The following is a 20,453-nucleotide window of genomic DNA, read 5'->3' as shown; positions in this document are numbered from 1 at the left end:
TCTCGTTTTGGTTGTGATGGACCTGGTTCACCTGGTTTCACCCAGGCCTTTTTTCGTTTAGGGTTCTCGTAATGGATCCACTTCTCATCACCCGTAATAATTCGATGCAGAAACCCCTTTCTGCTCTGTCGTTGAAGCAGCAATTCGCAAATGGTTTTTCGTCTTTCAACGTCTCTGTCTTTCAATTCATGTGGAACCCAATGTGACATCTTTTGAATCATTCCCATGGCTTTCAAGCGTTTGGAGACTGTTGTTTGATCAACGCCTAATGCTGCTGCAAGTTGTTCCTGCGTTTGACACGAATCCTGCTCGAGCAATGCTGTCAATTCTTCGTCTTGAAATTTTTTTGGCTGTCCAGCTCGCTCTTGGTCTGCCAAGCCGAAATCACCACTTCTAAACCGTGCAAACCACTTCTGACACGTTCGCTCAGCTAGAGCATGGTCACCATACACTTCCACCAAAATACGATGACTTTCAGTCGCACTTTTCTGCATGTTAAAGTAATGCAGCAGGACACCCCGCAAAAACACTTTATCAGGCACAAATTGCGCCATGTTCACTTAACTACAAACTGGTGTTGTTGACGCTTTAATCCACTGCCCTATACTACGAACGATACGCGATGACAGGGGTTTGCAACACATGTGTGGATACACGGAACTGTGGGACGCTGCGTTCGTTGCGCCATCTCTTGTCCACCCGCCGAATTAATTCCTAGACCAAATACATAAAATACTGACCGATCTATTATAAAAATAAATCCTTTAAGACATGTTTCTCACAACTAATGCCGTGAAGAAATTTTATTTAGTAACTTTATTTCCAATATAATTGTTCGGATCAAATATTATGTATTTAATATTATTGTCTTTCAGATAAGAAATTATTTACACCAGGGCCATTATGTTGCAGTTTCAGCGTAAAAGAGGCAATGCTGAGAGATGTTGGGTCTCGAGATGCTGAGTTTATTCATATTGTGAAGCTAATACGAAGCAAGCTAATAGATATAGCAGGTATATTCTAAAGTGTAAAATAGAAAAAATATGCAAAAAAATTAATTTCAATCGAATTACATAATTTGCTTATAAATTGTATACGTTCTGTTATTCTGTCAATAATTTCACAATAGATTAGTTCAAAATTCAAGACAAAGTTTCTTGCCACATTTCGTGCCCAAAAGTACGGAGTCGTCGTGCTTTCGCGAAATATAATCTTTGAACATTCGCAGATTCAGTAGACGTTTCCAGTAAGGAAGAGTAAGGGAAATTTGTGTCTGATTTGATTTTTAGTGTAGAGAAACTGAAAGCAATGTTATTCTCTTTAAAACAAGAAATAATGCACTCAAACGTATTCAGAATAGTGGTCAGATAATTTAAGTTGGAGAGAGGGATACACTGGGCATGATAGTTGTTGAGTAGAAGCCCAGGTTTGGTTTCGAGTAGTTTCCAGTTTCCTTTAGCTTACAAAGCAATACGTTTGAACTTAAAGTATTTTTCTGTTATATATTTACAGTTACAAAATACCTCTCTTGGTGTACAGTGTTTAAACTAATTGTATGTAGGTACAAATGTTTCCTACGAAATAATAGTTACGTGACAGTTGGATGATTTCTAGTATAGTAGCGCAGCGCAAAGGTAGTGTGATATGATCAAACTAAATGGATTAGGGTATGAGGAGAACAGCGATTCAGGCTGGTCTGGTTTCAGTTTTTCTTTCTGTTTTCATTAAATCTCAGTTAGAATGAGACTCGGCACGCTTTCCGATCCTAATTCGGCATTTACAAGAATGGGGAAAAGTGTCTTAATCCAAGACCTGCCAGAACTTGTCTCAGCTTTCTGTCTCGTATATTCAAAATAATGCCAATGTTTTTAAAATAAGATTGGAACCTATTTGATCCAGCCAGTGATAGGGTCGTGTTGCCAAGTCCGTCTTTCCGTATCATTCCAGTTTAAAGAACATTCAATATATTTATGACAGATTGTTATCAGCTACTAAAAATGGCATGAATATGTATTTCATGTGTTTTTCCTACCTAATTCAGTTGTACACATATTAGTTCGGTACGCATTGTTCAATATAGCAATTATGTAAATGGTTGAAAGAATGGAATCCCGAAGCAAGGGTGAAAAATGAAGTACTTAACAGAAAACAATAGAAGTGTAATTATACACACTAAAAAGTATACATTATAAACAACTACTGAAAGACGTAAACTGGCCTGATTACAACTAAGAAAAATTAAGCTCAAGAATGCCTCTAAATATTTAAAAGTACCGAAATTTTTCGATCGAAACACCCAGCTTCGTCAGCGACTTATTTATTTTCATAAATTTACACTGCTGATTTATTCAGTCTTACGGTTTCCATTATACAACGTGTTTCAAAATTATTTGAACTATGAAAAATCGTTTCATAAACGTTAAAACTTTATCGACGATTAAAATTATATTGAAATACTGTTAGCCACATCCTTAAGTTTTGTTTGGCATGATCGTAGTAGTTCGAAATTCTTCCGACAGTTGACAGTGACAAATTGCAAGATGCATTGCAGATAAAATGAATTGTGTCCCGTAGTTTCACAGTAGTTGGTCTGTTGTGATTGTTCACCTTGAATTTCGTACAAAATTTCGTAAAGAACCACCATCAAGGAACTATTCTTAAATGGTATCAACAATTCGATAAGAGGGTGCATTTACAAGGAAAAATCGTCTGGTAGGCCTTTTACGTCTCAAGTAGATGTCGAGAGAGTTCGAGCTTACTTTCAACGCAGCGAGAGCTAGTCGAGAACTTCAAATGTCTCGAACAGCTGTGCGACACGTAGCGTTTACAGATGTATCTCTATCGAGTGTAGTTATAGCATTTAACATATAATGGGCACATGTCCCACAATGAATTTTGAGTCATTCTAAGTTGTGCAATGACGACGATTTTTGAACTAACTGTGTTTTAGGAATGAGACTACGTTCCGTTTGGACAGAAAAAATGTTTGTATCTAGGGACTGAGAAGCCTCATAAAGTTGTTGAAACAGTGCGTGATTCACCAGAAAGAAATAGGTTTTGCGCCATTTCATAATGGAAAGGGTACGATCCATACTTTTCTGAAGAATTGTGATTGGAGAAACATTTCTACACATAACTACCTGGCTTATGCCACGGCTTTTAACGTAATTGTGCAAATTTTATCTATAAACTGGATGGAGCCCCTTTCCACTTTCATGACAATCTCAGAAATTGGCGAGTTACTCATAATGATCAACATATTTTATGGTGACCACCAAAAATCACCGAACTTTTTTTTTATTCGGTGTATGTGAACTTTTTCTGTGGTGACATCTCAAAGACGTTATGTAGAAAACACCTTTATCCCAAGATATCCGCGAACAGCAAGAGCGCATTAGTGCTGCAGTTCAAGTTGTTAGTGAAAACGTGCATGAACAGTTCTTGGAGGAACTGGATTATCGAATTGATACATGCGGAGTAGCAAAGGGGGCTTGCATTGAGAATTTGTGAGTTACTGTATTATAATTTTTACCTTTAAAACTTGGACAGTTATAATACTTCTGTGTAAGATTTTAAGACATTTACACAATTAATAACACAAGATTGTAAGGAGTTAAAAGAGTTCAAATCATTTTGAAACACTGTGTGTAATGGAAAATATCGTTTTAGGTACAATAAAACATATGTCTAACATTTTAAAAACAAAATATTTAAACCATACCATAGTGGATAGTTTGTAATAAATATATAGCTTTACACTGATGTTTCTGCTACACAAGTGATATATTACTTTCGCTGATAGTTCGAAATAACAGGTGGGACTAGCTTCAAATTTTTCTATCATCGATTCCTTGACTCCTGTTCTCGTGATGAGGTGGATTATTATATGTTGAATTCACTTGAAGCCATTTAACTATAGCAGTGTATTGCATCCTCTTTAATGGAACTCTAAGAAATAACACCAAACTTAGTAAAACTCATTAAAAATTCCTTTGCTTGTGTTGTTGCCGATACGCTACTTAAGAAACCAGAGCTTCCGTGGCCTTCTTTCGTTAATTCTCTTGTTCCAAATGTGTTTTATTTTCTGCACACATTTCGAATCTCGGTAAGATATATATATATATATATATATATATATATATATATATATATATATATGTATGTATACAGAGTCATCGAAAAAGAATGCCTGAATTTTGATTAGTTACTATGAAAAAACCCTTAAAGGTACTTCAATAGTTTTAGCCTTAAAACGGTAGAAAATATCAAAGCTTTTGTACATAGCTTAGTAACTTTCAATGTGTGCTCCGTTGGTTCCTCTGCATATGTCTAATCTGTAGTCAATTTCGATCCATGTGCCTTGAAGCATATCCAGTGGCGGATCCAGGGGGAAAAGGAGCGATTCCCCCTCTTCCAGATGAGGAGAGTTTTTTAAAATTTTATATATAAATAAAACCCATCCCAGAGTTTGGAGCTCTTAAAAGTAGTTCTAAGTAGCAGTATTACAACCCACCGCCCCGCCCCCCAGAAGTCCGCGTCCTGGATCCGCCCCTGAGCATATCAGGAGTAACAGTCAAGATGGCGGCAGAAATGCTCTGCTGAAGATGTACCAAGTCGTTAATTTTTTCTGCATACAATGTTTTTGACATACCCAGAAAAAGAAATCCAAAGGGGTAAGATCTGGACTTCTGGGAGGCCATGCAATGGGGGCTTCTCTGCCAATCCAACCGTTTGGAAATTGACTATAGATTAGACCTATGCAGAGCAACAAACGGAGCGCACACTGAAATTTAGTAAGGTATGTACGAAAACTTTGATATTTTCTACACTTTTAAGAGAAACCATTGAAGTATCTTTAACGGTTTTCTCATAGTAATTAACCAAAATCCTGGCATTCTTTTTCGGTGACCCTATATATATATATATATATAAGCAACTTCCGGTCTAGACAGACCATTGTCAGTCAGTTTTGGAAATTCAAAATACTACCATTAAATTTGTCATATACAATAAAATTTAGTACAAGCCACTCTTGTTTAAATATTTCTTGGAAAATTATCAGAGACAAACAGCTGTCTTTCTCGCAAACAGTCATGTAGCTTTATCGTCTTTTGATGACACGTTAAGCGCTCTTCCTGCAATTCATAAATAAATGAAAATATTGTCACTGGAAACAAAGATTGTAAATAGCTATTCGGTTCATGTCCTAGTTATTTATTTAAAAAAATGACTATTGTAAAATACAGCGGTAAATTGATTTATGAAGATTTATGTTCGGTTTGTTATTCCTTGGAAACTAAAGGAGACGAGACAACTGAAAATCGAATTTCCGCTTACACAGGGGCGGATCCAGGACGGACTTCTGGGAGGGGGGGCGGTAGGTTGTAATACTGCTACTTAGAGCTACTTTTAAGAGCTCCAAACTCTGGGATGGGTTTTATTTATATATAAAACAAGAAAGTTTCCTCTTCTGGGGGGAAGCGATCGCCCCCCCTGGATCCGCCCCTGCGCTTACATATCAAAAATTTTTATGACTGGTACTACGGATCTTAAGACAGTATGAATTAATAGATTTTTTTTTGTTTGTTTGTTTGTTACCTTAAAAGACCCGATTTGGTAGAATTAAGACACAGTATGATAATGGAAAAATGTTGAATTTCAATAACGAGGAAAATGTATAGAACTAAGTTCTTTAATGTGACAATGTTTAAAAGTCCTTCTACACCACCGAGCCTATAGAGATCTGTTCTCAGTTGAATATGGGATTTGAGCCACACATGTACTTTCATAAAGAATGGAGCTGGGTCTCCGATACATGGCGAGAATACTAACCATTTAGCCTAATGGAAACTCATTTAAAATCAGTTTTGTATATGGATGTATTAATCTTGAAAAGTATTATTCTTTAAGTGTCAAAGAATTAGAAATTATTGTAGTTAAAAAATAAGTTTTATCAAATAACTGAGAATAAATAGTTTGGAACACAGTTACAAAATAGTTACTATATTGGATTGTATATCATTTTTAATACAATTTTACAGGCGTTTCTCCAATAGATTACACTGCAGTTCTTCTTCAAGGCAGCGGAACATACTGTGTTGAAGCAGTTTTGCAAACAGTCGTACCAAGAAATAAAGGAAAGGTAGGTGTTCTAAGAGAAGCAAAATAACAATTAAAGTTATGTATATTCAAATCCTTACAGTCTTTCCGGTTGTGTGTGTTAATTAATTTTAAACTTTTAAATTATATACGTCAATAATAACATATGCTGTAATAACCAAATTCTGTATTTGCTAATATCAGTTTTTCATCATTATTTCTCGTTTAATTTTTGTCTTCTCAGTAATTTATTTCTTTATCCAATGGGAAGTTTATTGGAATGGACCCCATTACAGTTAGCCAAGTATGTCGGTTTACAACTGTACATACACATGTATATAGAAAACAGATACTGTATAACACTTCCCTTCTGAATGTATATATCGGCATCTTAAACTCTTTTAAACTTACGTTAATCATATTATCTCACTCAATGTGGGTTTCTACGCTCAGCTCCCTCTCAAAGGCAAGCAGATTAACTGTCGATGTGAATTTATGAGCTCTGAGTTCAGTACATAACCGTAATACCTTTACTCCGTTCGTCTAGTGCAGTTTCCAACTCCTATCGACGTGTCACCAACCAGTTTAAGAAATAGGATAAGATAGTTGAATAGTACACTCAGTGACAAAATTAGATATCATATTTCGTCCAGTATAACGAACGCCTGGAGCAATTTTAACGAAACTTGATAGATGTATTACTTACAGTCTGTAAAACAGTATTGTGAGGGTAAGACCTCCTCAAGCACACCTAAGGGGGAGTAGGAGGGGTGACATATAAAAATGATCGAAAACGGCCAATATTAGTGTTGAACCCGTAGTTTTCGGGGTCACTGAGATAAGTAGCGATAGTCCTAATGCCGTTTAAATCCGAATTCAGCCCTCACTAATACTCCTAAGGGAAGAGGTGAAGCTGACATGAAAAAGTAATCGAAAACGACCAGATATTAAGTGTCAATTCGTAGTATTCGGGGCCTCTAAGTTGATTGGTGATAGTTCCGATTCTCTTTAAGTCCAAATTCAGTCCCCACTGGGGTAAGACCTTCTAGCGTCCCTAGTGGCATAGAAAATATGGAACATAAAAATAGTAAGACCTATATTAGCATGCAATCCATAGTTTTCGCGGTCTCTGAGATGAATAGTGAAACTTTTTGTACCGTTTAAGTCCATGTGTAATCCCAATTAGCAACCCTAGGGTGATGGGAAGGGGTTGAAATGTAACAATAATTGAATTAATGTCGAATCCATAGTTCACGGTATCGCTGAGATTAATAGTCATACTCCCGTTAGCGTTCAAATCTAAGCTCAACCCCCAGCGGCACGTGGGGTGAGGAGTGAAAAGTAAGATGTCCTAATGACCCAGATTATTGTCGAATCAATAGTTTTCGGGGTCGCTGAGCTATTAAGTGACAATCGCGATGTCATTTAATCCCAAGTTCAAGCTGGACAGGCATGTCAGCTGAATTGGGTATATATATATATATATATATACAGATGGTGATCAGAAAAATGGAAACATCTGTAGTTGGGAACACGTCAGATGTATGGGTTGGCAGTGGTGTCGTGGCGCCCGCAGCGCCGGACCGCTGGTGGTGGTGTGTTAGGTCGGTCTCCATACTACGTCAGGCGCAGTGGAACAGCAGTGTCCAGTGGCTGCAGCAGACGAAGGTAGTGTAAAATGGGAGACCTCTCAGATTTTCAAAGAGGGCAAATTGTTGGTGCTCGGTTATGTGGAGTGAGTGTGACGGCAGTGGCTACTGTGTTAGGTGTATCGCGTGGGACAGTGTCGAAGGTGATGACGGCCTACACAACACACGGGGAAACCACATCGGGGAAGCGGAACAGTTGGCGGAAGAAAATCATGAGTGACAGGTCACGCTGGGTATTAAAGCGCATTGTCACGCAGAACCGTCGTGCTACTGCGGAGCAAGTGACGGAGGAACTCAATCAGCACCTCCCCCACCCTGTTTCGACAATCACAGTCCGTCGCGAATTACATGACATGAACTTACGGGGTCGTGTTGCACGGGCCAAATTGCTCATCAGGGTCCATAACGCTTTCGCACGCCGCAAATGGTACCGCGACCATGCAACTTGGACCGTTGAGGACTGGAAACGTGTGATATGGTCGGATGAGTCATCCTTTACCCTATTCCCAACCACGGGCCGTGTTTATGTGTGGAGAACGCCCAAAGAAGCTTATGATCTGCAGTGTCTCCGCCCAACTGTGAAACATGGCGGCGGCTCGGTGATGCTGTGGGCCGCCATATCATGGTTTTCATTGGGTCCTGTGGTCACACTTAGCGGACGAATCACTGCCATCGATTATGTCGCAATTTTAGGAGACCACTTGCATCCTATGGTCCGGATGTTGTTCCCGGACAATGACGCCATCTTCCAGGATGATAATGCACCCATTCACACAGCTGGCGTTGCAGCGTGGTTTGAGGAACATCGTGATGAAGTTCAACACCTCCCCTGGCCCGCCCAATCCCCAGATCTCAACATAATTGAACATCTGTGGTCCGTCTTGGAAACACGACTCCGGCGACGATTTCCACCTCCATCCTCTCTCACAGAACTGGCCGATGCCCTGCACGAGGAATGGTGTAAAATTCCACTTCCTACCATTCACGACCTCTATGCCTCCATCCCATGTCGCATCAGGGCTGCTCTGAAGGCGAAAGGTGGCCCGACACCATATTAATCTGGTAAGTTGCAATTTTTCAGGTGTTTCCATTTTTTTTTTATCACCGTCTGTGTATATATATATATATATATATATATATATATATATAATATTTGGATGTATATTCCAGCTTAACTCTGGAATGTCTGGAGCAATTTCAACCAAACTTGGCAGACATATGACGTACAGTCTGGCAAAAAATACTTTGGAAGTGACACACCCCAAAGGGGTGGGGGTTGGAAGGGGTGAACATGTAAAAATAATGCAAAATGACTGATATTAGTATTCAAGCCATAGTTTTCGAGGTCGCTGAAATGAATACTGGCGCTCCCAATGCCATGCCATTAAGTACATACTCACCAGTAGAGTATGGAAGAAGGGGATGGAAAATGAAATGTCAGAAATAACTGAAATTTGTGTCGAATTCATAGTTTTCGGTGTCGGAAAATGGGTGAACCGTTTGAAATGACTTTTGGAAGATAGATAGTACCCACCTCGAGCTTGGTTTTTTAATTGTATCATAAGTATCCTAAGGGGGAAGGAGTTTCAAATATTTCCCATAAATCTATTCTCCCATGCGAGTAACGGGCATTTCATTTAGTCTGTGTATAAATATTGTATTTTCTTTTGTCATTTATTTTTGACAATATTTGGTAGTACATTTGAATCAATCTTCTTCAAATGACATAAGAAAAGTGTAGCTCTTGAATTGGATGATGAAGAAAGGGGCTGGAAAGTCACGGATTCAAAAAAGATGCATGTGTTTATTTTTTAAAGCTATTCGGAATAGAGACGCCTGCAGATATTGAACTAGTTATCGAACCAATCAGTTGTCATCGACAGTTAATCTGCCGCCTTTGAGAGGGAATCAAGCGAAAATGTATAAGGTTTAGAAACAAGCACAGCGAATGAGATCATGTGATAAATAAAACATTTATTTGAAACTATTAACATGCGGATATAAATCTTCAAATAGGAAGTATTGTGCAGTATTCATTTTTTATATGCATGCGTATGCACAGCAGCAAATTAACAAACTCAGTCCATTTACTGTCAGTGAAGCCTAGTAGTCTTCCTGGATAATATCAAAAGTTTTCAGTAGTTAATCACTTCGCTTATATTTTACTTTTATCTTATCGAAGTTCCTCTCTTTTTATGCTTCTTAGTTAAGATAAATAATAGTGTCTATATATGGAAATTAGCTTACAAGAAGGAAGGAATGCTGAAAAGTCCTTGGTTTTGTCCGGAAAGAGTAGAGCTAGAGGGATGAAATTGGAGATGTTCAACATATTTTCCCCCTGAGAGTAAGGTATTTGGTACAGCAGTGTTGCCGCTTGTCTAATCCTTGCAAATAAACTTTATTTGGTTTGTGTTAAAACTGTTTTCCGCAGCATGTTGGACGACAGGAGTGTCCTCAAAATAATGTCTCTAATGTCTCTTGGAATGTTTAAGTTTGGGATGGACAGATGTAACGGTACGTTTTGCCCGTCCCAAAATTTTTGCTCCGGATTTGCATTGCGTTGCTCGCGAATCTTAATTCTTACCCTTCCAGGACACTTGTAACGGTCCACTCGATTCAGCCTAATTGCTAGAAGAATGCAGATAACATCAGCAGAATGGCGCTAGTGTAGCAGTGGAATGAAAATACAGATATTATTCGTGTTTGATATTTATTAACTAAAAGGTAAAAATTACAGACATAAGTTATCATTTCTGGAACATTTGCGACGTGTTATGCAGTTTATTTGAAGACAAATTAATGATTGGAAGTTACGGATATACAAATAATGCAAAAGTCAGTCAGAAGACATCAGTTGGTCACGCGGAAAGACGTAGTTTTACTGATGCAAATTGTGGGCTTCCCGTAAGGACTGTACAAGTTCTCTTCGTAGGAAATATTCCTAACTAGACACTGTTACAGCAATGCAAAGTGTTAATATTATTACTGTTGAGACGGAGGATATGACAAGGGTAAACATAATGTAAAAATCTTCAGTTAACTGTAATGAACGAACTTATTTTCTCCTACCATTATGGAAATTAATCTCCAAATATTTGTCATGATGATCATGCAGCTTGTAAAGTATCTTTGTAGTCCGAGATATTTTTAGAGGAAACTACCAGGTAAAAAATTTCATTATTATAAATTAGTACTCAATGGATGGCCCGCAAATCCTTAGACATAAAGTGATACCTATGCAGCCTTTACATGCGACTGAATTACGTTATTACTGCGATACAGAAACTGTTTGCTTCAATTAATTAGAAATAGATCTGTTGATGCGTAGATAGGAGAGAAATTGATTTCGCTGCCTTTTCGTCGTCATTTTTGAACTGATAACAGAAACCATCGTTCCGGAGTAACTTTTAGAAACTTGCAAACTGTGCATAACTTCGTGTTTGTTCTGAAGTGCAAAACATGTTCTCTCATGCGTCGTAAATCTTTTGTCGTTTTGTAATGCTAACTAAAGTCAGGTCAGGGATTTAGTGTTGTTTCTATAAAAAAAGTCATCAGATAACAGTATTATTTTCTAACTTTTTTTTTTTTTTCATATTTTTGCCATGTCTGTTATGTATGTTACTTGCATTTCTACTTGTCAGTAACTTACTTATTAAATAAAATGTTTGACTAAATAACTGGGTGGTCCTTCCTGCTGGTCATGTAGGTGAGCAGGGATTCGACTCTCCACAATCGTACTCTATAATATTAACTGCGCCGTACGTACTCTCATACTCGCTATACTGAAGTAAAGATATGTCCTTCCTTCCTGCTCTTCCAATTAATATTCATTTGTGATTATGCAATTTAAAGTGGTTTTTACAAATATATCTGTGTTGGGTAATTGTCATTTCATTATGAGGTCTGACAAATAGCATATTATGGAAAGAAGTGTTTATTACTCGCAACTGCTAATGTTAGTATGTTAATATAATATGTAATCAATATTCACACAATGATGCGTACTTAATAACGTTTTATATTATGTTTTCTAAATAACAATATAGTTTTGATACTAGTACATATCGTGCCTACTAGTTTAAATAGTATAGGGATAAATAAACATAAAAATACAAAATCTTGCGGCTGACACGTGAATCAATTAAAGGTGTTCCACTGAAATTGGTTAACTGTTTCTGTAAGGAAGTGATACTCACTTGGTATCTTAGTAAATATATGTATATAAATCATCACGTTAGTTAAATATAAAGTGTAAATAGTATAATATTCTTTGTGTTGGGTGAGGAACTTATATTTGTGGTCCCCTGCGAAGGGCCAAGAGTAAGCTCTTTTGTTATATTCATCCTCCCTATACTTTGTGCTACTGTTTAATGAGATGCACGTGATAATCTTCTTTCGCTACAAAGCCCCATTCGTCTTCGTGCCGCTTCCTGTGACTGTCATTTTGCAACGTATTTACGTACTATTTGAGTAAGTCTTTGTAATCTAAATGTCAGTTTTTGTCTTATGCTTGCCGGCCTTCATTAACCTCTGGCTATAAGTAAATGTTTCCGTCATATTTTTCGTAAACATAAAATATACTAATATTCGATCAAAGTGATGTTATTCGATTAAAAACAAACTGAAATGTTTTGTGATTCTTCACGTAAATTAAAACAATCCTTTGTGCTAAATCTAATTCAAGAATTAAACCACTTCTAGTGTTATGTCAGAAACACACAAATTCACTCAATTTCTGAAACTTCGTGGGAGAACTGTTTGAACAGATGCGATTATTCAGAGTAATAAAATTTAACTATTAATTACATGTTATTATTCTCCCAATTAGGGATAGTAGTTGTTAAGAGTTAATAGAATATTTGTAATTAATATAATAGAGTAACTTGCTATATATATATATATATATATATATGAGCGAGTACATAGAGTACTGGAGAACCACAAACACAATGGTACACTGAGTGAAAGAACCTGGCATGCGGAAAGTTTGTCAGTGTAGAAAGTTTTTTTTTTCTTTTTCAAGATCTTTTTTCTATATCCCCTGCTGTCACTACCCTTCTTGCTTCTGACTCAGAGTAATTTTATTTTTATTTTATGTATATTTTTATTAATCCATTGTATTTTCGAAGAATGTTACGGTGCAAGTTTGAGAAAAAAATGATAATTAGGAGAGACAGATCAGACAAATATGAGAATAGCGGACCAGTTAAAGCCTCGGATGTTGAATTTGGCAGTAAAATCATGGGACGTGTAAGCTGACAAATTGTCGTGTAAAATGAGAATTTGTTCGCAACTTTCCACGGCGTTTTGTCTTAATTGCCTCTGGAAGCTCGTCCAATTAATTAGCATAATACTCGCTGGTTATACTTGACTTCCAAGGTAGGTAATTCACCAACAGAATACCGTCTTTATCCCAGAAAATTAATGCCATGACCTTCTTTTCTGATTTTTGGGGGCGGAACTTCTTGTCCGTGAAGATCTGAGGTAACGCCATTCCATCGACTAATTCTTAGTCTCAGGATCATAGACATGAAGCCAGGTTTCATCCTCAGTTACTAATCGGGCCAGACAATTCCGAGCACTAGCCACAAAATGGGCCAAAATTGCCGTGGATTCTTCAGTTCGTTCCTTCTTTCGATTATTATTCAGACATTCCCGCACCTGCTTTGCTGAAAGCTTGCGCATGTCCAATATATGCTGATTATGAGCCCAACACGCTCACATGAGATATTCCATTTTTTTCTATATATATATATATATTCATCTCATTTTATGGACAGTATCACATGTTGCCTGATCGGTTAAAGTTGGGCTCATCTTCATCGGTAAAATGGCCGGTCTTGAAACGAGCTATCGAGGTTTTGATGGTACTGTAGGAAGGACACTACTCCCCTAATGTTTGTGATATTTTAGTGTGAATGGTTTTTACATATTTTCTTTGGAAAAACAACAAAAACTTCATGTCAATCTGACACTACAAAGCTGTGGCACTTGTTTGGACCTTCATCATCATTGTTTGAAGTCTAGAAAAAAGAAAGAAGCTACATTAACTACAAGAAACCTATATTTGCACTATTATACCCTAAGCTTGAACCTACATTCAAGGTTTTGTGTTGACAGGAGGGGGCAAAGCCAAGGATTTTTTGGCATCCTTTCGTACTCAGTAAGCAGCCAGTTATGGTTATTGTGTTTGATTTACATTCTTGGATATATGTTTTCGATATGTTGATCATGCAGCGTGAGCCAGTAGTGAGATTTGAATTAAGAAACAACGAATCTCTGTTTTGTCAGTGATAGCCGTGATAGATCAAATTGAAATGTCTAAGAGAGTTACATTGTAATATAACATAACTCATTATTTGAATGCAGCTTTCAGTGATGTTTCTACATTTTTACAATCAAAATCATTAAGTTACTGAACGGTATAAGATTTGTTTACTTTTTTGTTTCAAAATTGTGTAATATATGCTTATGAGAACTGAAAGTAGAACTCAGCGAGTATAAGCTCACATTTATAATAAACGTGTGTGTAAAAAATTGAGAATTATTCGATTATAACGTATAATTTATTTTATAAGAAACTTGCTTGCTATTAATTTCTTTGTGTACAAATTTCAGGTATTTATTGCATCTAATGGAGCTTACGGAGAACGAATGATAAAAATCTGCAAGAGAGCTAATATATCTGCAGATTTTGTTCAGTTGCCTGAAAACGAAGTTGTTGAGTCCTCAAAGGTAACAAATAAATTATTATTTTGCTCTTCTTTTGCATTTCTTGCTTTTTTATTATTACATTTTCAGCCATGATTAATGACAGATAAATTAGATTTTCGAGGCCAACACAAGTCAGAGAGTGGATCCAAACAAGTTTCAACAGGCCCGGTGCTATACAGTTAAACGTTCAAAATGTGACGCTAAAAAGCAAATTACATAAAAAGCAACTACCCTTTCCTTACATATATTTATATTACAGTACTTCCGAAACATTGTTTTTAATCGCAAATTGCAATTACATTATGAAAACATTTTAGTACCTACTGAATGTCAAAGACTTTGCTGTATCTATATTCAGTGGAAGAGGTGCAAGACGCATATTCAACAAGTCAGTACAGTGTTCTTTAGTAGATGCAGAAGATCCACCAGAGTGCTTGCGTTAACACTACAATATTTTAAAAATTCCTGGACATATGTCTCAATCTTAAGAAAGAAAAAAACACTCGAGATACTTATTTCGTACATGTTTGCTTTGTGTCCAACAGCCAGTTTCGTACCAAAGGGAAGTGCACCTGAGCACGTCCATCGGACTTTGCTTAAATTCAACATTAGCCACAACCAACATCATAGCTCGCTATTTATTTGTTGTAAACGATACATACACTAATTTGTCACAACAATACTGAACACAAACAAATAAAAATGGGAAAACACACACAATTTGATTCCATGTTTGGATAATTATTATTATTATTATTATTATTATTATTATTATTATTATTATTATTATTATTATTATTATTATTATTATTATTATTATTATTAACAATCTTTAGTATGAAGTCTCTGATTCACAATTTGTTTTCCTTCCTCCCTTTTCCCCAGGAGCGGCTTTGTATTATAATCACTAGTTCACTTGCCCTTCCAGTTCATACGAAAAGTAATTATGGACATTTATTCATGTGTAGGAATGAGAAAGAATCGAATAAGGGCATTATTTTAATATAGAGTCTGCAACCTTAATTGATGTCCAACAGAGATTTGACAACATAGCGTAAGTCACAATGCTTGAAGTTACTCTCTGTTCACGTGTTCTGGCTTGACTCTTTCTCGCATAGCCTGCCTCAGAAAACAACACTTTTAACTCTTTCGCCTTACGTACAAGGTAATCGAACTTTTAACGTGACGGAAAAACGAGCGTTCTTCTTTCCGGCCGGTGGATGAAGAGAGGAGGTGGACGGGAAAGTGGATCACTTCAGCTCTTTCTAGTTTTGCACGCGCTCCACATGATTAAGGTCGGCGTGAAAAAATAAAATATTTCCTTAATGCATTTTAGAATTTCGGAATTTAGTAACACTGGTGTATATTAACTTTTTTTTCCCCAAGTATTCAGGGGACGAATGAATGTTCTTGAATTATTTTTTAAATTTATCTACCTCTGAAATGTTATTGTAAAAGCAGGCATGCGAAGCCACAAATAAATATGTAAGTGTTAGACTTGTAATTCGAATAAATAATTATAAAATACTACTAAGTAGAGAATAGCCAGTTGTCAAGTCACATATAGGATACTCACGGAGAATTAAGTAAATTCGGTCCTCCCTACACTTGAAATTCACACATATTTTGGAGCTTTCTTTTGGATGGGTTAGCAAATACATCTTTCGCATTTGATACCAGGGTTCGATTCCCAGTGGGAGCATGCGTGAGTCAGAATCCATGTTAAACAGTTTATCTACGTCTGTGCTGAAAATGAGTGGTTGAATGAATTCTCATTTGTTTTACAAACGAATCGAATTTGTATTTCAATCAGGGTGTCTTACTGATACTGGAAGTACTGAAAATATACTGGAATTTTGATCCACATACTGGAAAAATTATAAAATATACAAATATTATGATACTTTATAATCTACCCTGTATTTTTGAACTCCAAAAGTACTAACAATCTTCACTGCATTATTATAATAATCTTGGTAATAATAATCTTGCATTATAACTAGAATAGAATAATACACAATTATTTATACAAGTTATAATACAACTTAATAATACATTTATATAATGCAAATAATGCTCTTGGCTCACTGTATCAGGCCTCCGAGCAGGGTGTCTACAGGCCAAGAAAGTCATGAATTGAGGTTGTCGGTCAAAGGAAAGTAGTGAAATTGAGCTTCAGATAATGAAAAAAGTGATTTTATAGAACAACAATACATGTAATACAGTACAGTTACTGAAATAAGAAGTTGTGATTTTCCCTAATGATCCGGCGTTAAGAGGTGATTCTCTCTCTCTTGGGGTTGCAGATAGTCACTAATTTCCCCCTTTCTACTAATAGGGGGTCTACTGTTTTCAGTTTCTTCTTTTCCTTTTCCTTAATACCTCACGTATAATAACAATGAATGCATTATATTATATGCAATGCTTTAAGTACAGTATACAGGCTGCAAACTAGTCAGTAAAGTCAGTAAAAGTGTGCCCAATGATGGGAAACTGAGGACCAGTTTTAATGCTTGGTATAGATGTGGCAGATTGCTTGTGCAGCGCTTTCGTGAGCAGCTACATATACCTAATCATTTGTATTTCAAAGAAATCAAGGCTAAATTTATTAAAAGTAAAATATTCATTTGATTGTAAAACAATTACGAACATAAAATCATCAAAAGTGCGATTATTTCTAAAGAACTTTTTTTTTTTTTTTTTTTTTTTTTTTTTTTTTTTTTTTTTTAAATAATTGTATTACTACCAGAATTTAGCTGATAGTTATACTGAATATACTGGAATTTTGAAATTGAAACTCAATAGACACCCTGTTCAATGCATCATAAAAACATTAACGTGTCCCTATTTTATAAGGTAATAGATGTTATATAAGAAGTGAGGGTATTTAACTCTTCATCATCACTTAGTTTTTTGTGTCACTTTCCAGTTGCATTATTAATAGTTATGTATGTTAATGGGTATATAACCAAATTATTTTTACTGAATCAATTGAGAAATTTAATTTGAAGTAATAGTTTGAGCAGTGTTGGCAACATAAATTATTTTCTACTTCTTCAATAGTTTAAGTGCGTTGTGTCAAATAAAGTATTTAAAATTAAATTACATAATTCTATAGGACACATACTTGATATATGATTATTCTATGCCAAATTCATTGTTATTTTTTCTGTAATATTTGAACTTCACACTGGAATTAAAAAAAAAAAAAAAAGCTTCAAAGTAAAAAATCACGCCCCCAACGCGGTATTTGATTTTGTAGGGGAGGAGTACAAAACCGCTTTCCCCGCTATTATAGATGTAACTTTCTTCTTGTAGAATTCTATAGCTGCCACTGCTCTTCCCAGTGGTGGACATCTGGACATCAAATGTATTGTGGTTTTTCTTGGGGTTTTACCACATTCACATTTCACCAATTCTTTCACAATCATTCACTTCCGTTTAATCATCAGTCACCTTTGGCTTAAAAGGCATAATTGTGGAACGTTAAATAGAAATTACATCTCATTTTAAACCTACTCGAGTTTCTGTGTTTAATTTAAAGCAAGAGATACTGTACTCACAATGAAATGTGCACTGAAGTCTGAGACTTACCTCCAATGGAGAGAAAAAATGTAGGCATGATGGAGAAGAATCATATTTGGCAGTTACATCTCATATATTCTTCTTTAATAATAATAATAATGTTTTTGTGTTTATCATCTGTTTTTCGCATAGAAAGAGGTTACTTAGAGGAACCAGATTTTGTATACAGATAGATATTCTCGAGATCTAATCACACAGTCTTTTTTAATTTTCGTCTCGGAAAGGAGGTCGCGGGCAGGTCAAAATTTACGAACGTATCTGGTCGCTGCGGTTGTTTGCAACCAACATTACATATTTGTTATGCGGGTTTACATTACAACAGAGGATAAGTAAACAGGCAATGGAATGGTTCCTTAAAGGACATACTTCTTCCTCTTTTTTTAATGCAGGTTGTGAGTTAAGACCCGACAACGATAGGTGCTTACAAATAGTTCATTATATCTTTATTCATTTATTAATTCACATGGCTGACATGTCATTGGAATATGTTTTCTTTATTCATTTATTTCTGTTGACGTTTGAGATACTGTCTCTTCAATTTTCTAATCTTAATTTTCCCATGCCTCCTTTAAGAACTAGAAAATGGTAATAAATTAGGGAATGCACATTTTTTTGGAGGTGGGATTGGGGGGAATAATGAGGAATAAAGTTGTTTGTCTTGTTTTTCTTGTATCATTCCGTGACGATAGACATGTATTCGGACGTACTACTAATAGATTTGTTGATGTCAAGCAAATGCAGCAAGTTCTTTTTTTTTTTTTTTTTTTTTTTTTTTTTTTTTTTTTTTTTTGCAGCTCGACGTTTTGTGTGCGATATTGCTTTCTCTCTTAAATATCCTGAGAATTAATCATGATGTCATTCCACTATGCGATACATTCACAAAATATTTATACATGCTAAAGCGTATTGGACATATTTTAAATTATATATATTTCTCACAAGTACGAATCTGCTTGCAAAACTTTGAAATAACAGGAAAATCTGACTATTGGACTGACTGAGACTTGAACACTTATCTCTTGTGTGTGTAAAGCACGAGTCTAGTGACGGGGATAGCGTAAGTTTTTGAATCGCCGCTAGCTGAGCAATGAGTTCCTTTGTTTTATTTCACCATCTCGGATATAGTTTGCTCCGAAGGAAATCGACCAGTTTGCTTAAATGATCAACTTACATTTATCTTCCATGATCCCAAAATTATACAGGTTGTCAACTTCACATGTTTCATTTGTTCTTTCCAGCTCGTTTGTGAGCACACTCTTATTATAAAATAATTGTTCATAAATTATATACAAAGTAGCTTCGAAACTCTCGGAATCGTCACAACAGGGTTCATGGGCACAAGAAATGATTGAATCTTAATATAATACCATCTTTACCGTAACAACAGATTTTAGGTTAGTTTTCTTCCTGCAGCAATAGGACTTTGTACGATGTTGCAACTCAAACCAACTGCCATTGAACTTACTAAAATTTTGCATATGCATTAGAAATCACCATAAGAGACACTGGCATATTCGAGAAAGCGTATTGTGGCAAAGTAAAAAGTAACGAGGAGCAATAATAATAATAATAATAATAATAATAATGTCACAAAAATTTTCGTAAAGGGCATCACCGAAAGACGAAACAGTTGAAGAAACGTACAAAGTGAATAAATGTCCAATAATTTTTATAAGTGATCGTAGAAATATGTAGCTGGCGAAGCATATTACGTGCAGATAGAATTACAGTAAAATTATTATGCTGTGCCTTTGAAAGATAAATATATTCGTGGAACATTTTAAGATTTCTGATCGTTACTATAGAGCAATGAGGAAACTTACATTCCATTTTATAAACTTGATTCATGATGGAATATTTAACAATGAAGAGTGGAGTGGAATTCTCGTAATACAACAACAATAGAAAAGTATGTACGAATTGTATAGCATGCAAATTAATACACGAGTCTTCTCGTATTACATGATTGACGTTCTTTGAACTTTTAATAGTGACTACACATATCAACTCATTACCACATAAAAAGATAGTGTTAATATCATTTTGTAAAAAGCTACTTGATTTAATAGGATGCATATCCAATATTCAGTGAAAAATATGTATCCCAAAAGTACACAAAATTAGTTCATTTTTCAGCATGTATCTTTTCAGAAGATATGAGTTTAAGAAAACAATAACTTTTTGCTTAAACGTCCACATTTAGATAATTGTGGATACTTTTGGGGTACGCTTTTTTAATTTTTATTTTTTTATGAATATCATTCTGTAAGTTATTTGCGTTACTGTTACGAGACTGTGTCATTGTTCGGAGTATGTATTAGGACTCTGTTAGGACTGTGTTTATCATGATTGGGAGAAGACAAACATCATCATATACTCCACTACTTAGTAGACATATTTTACATA

General features: G+C 35.8%; 1 protein-coding gene across 5 annotated transcripts in view; it reads left to right on the top strand.

The window, feature by feature from the left end:
• LOC145660453 (2-aminoethylphosphonate--pyruvate transaminase-like) overlaps nt 1–20,453 on the top strand; it is a 70,331-nt gene that overhangs the window by 31,963 nt on the left and 17,915 nt on the right. For all 5 annotated transcript variants that reach the window (XM_081725490.1, XM_081725489.1, XM_081725492.1 and 2 more), the window contains 3 exons: nt 876–1,013; nt 6,042–6,142; nt 14,367–14,483. In XM_081725490.1, the coding sequence (XP_081581616.1) occupies nt 876–1,013; nt 6,042–6,142; nt 14,367–14,483 (356 nt within the window). The remainder of the gene's footprint in view (nt 1–875; nt 1,014–6,041; nt 6,143–14,366; nt 14,484–20,453) is intronic.

This window comes from Thermobia domestica, chromosome 9, assembly GCF_964235325.1.
Source record: "Thermobia domestica chromosome 9, izTheDome1.hap1.1, whole genome shotgun sequence".
NCBI classification, from domain to species: domain Eukaryota; kingdom Metazoa; phylum Arthropoda; class Insecta; order Zygentoma; family Lepismatidae; genus Thermobia; species Thermobia domestica.
Note: the sequence above shows the minus strand (reverse complement) of the source record. Positions and strands in the feature narration are given on the sequence as shown.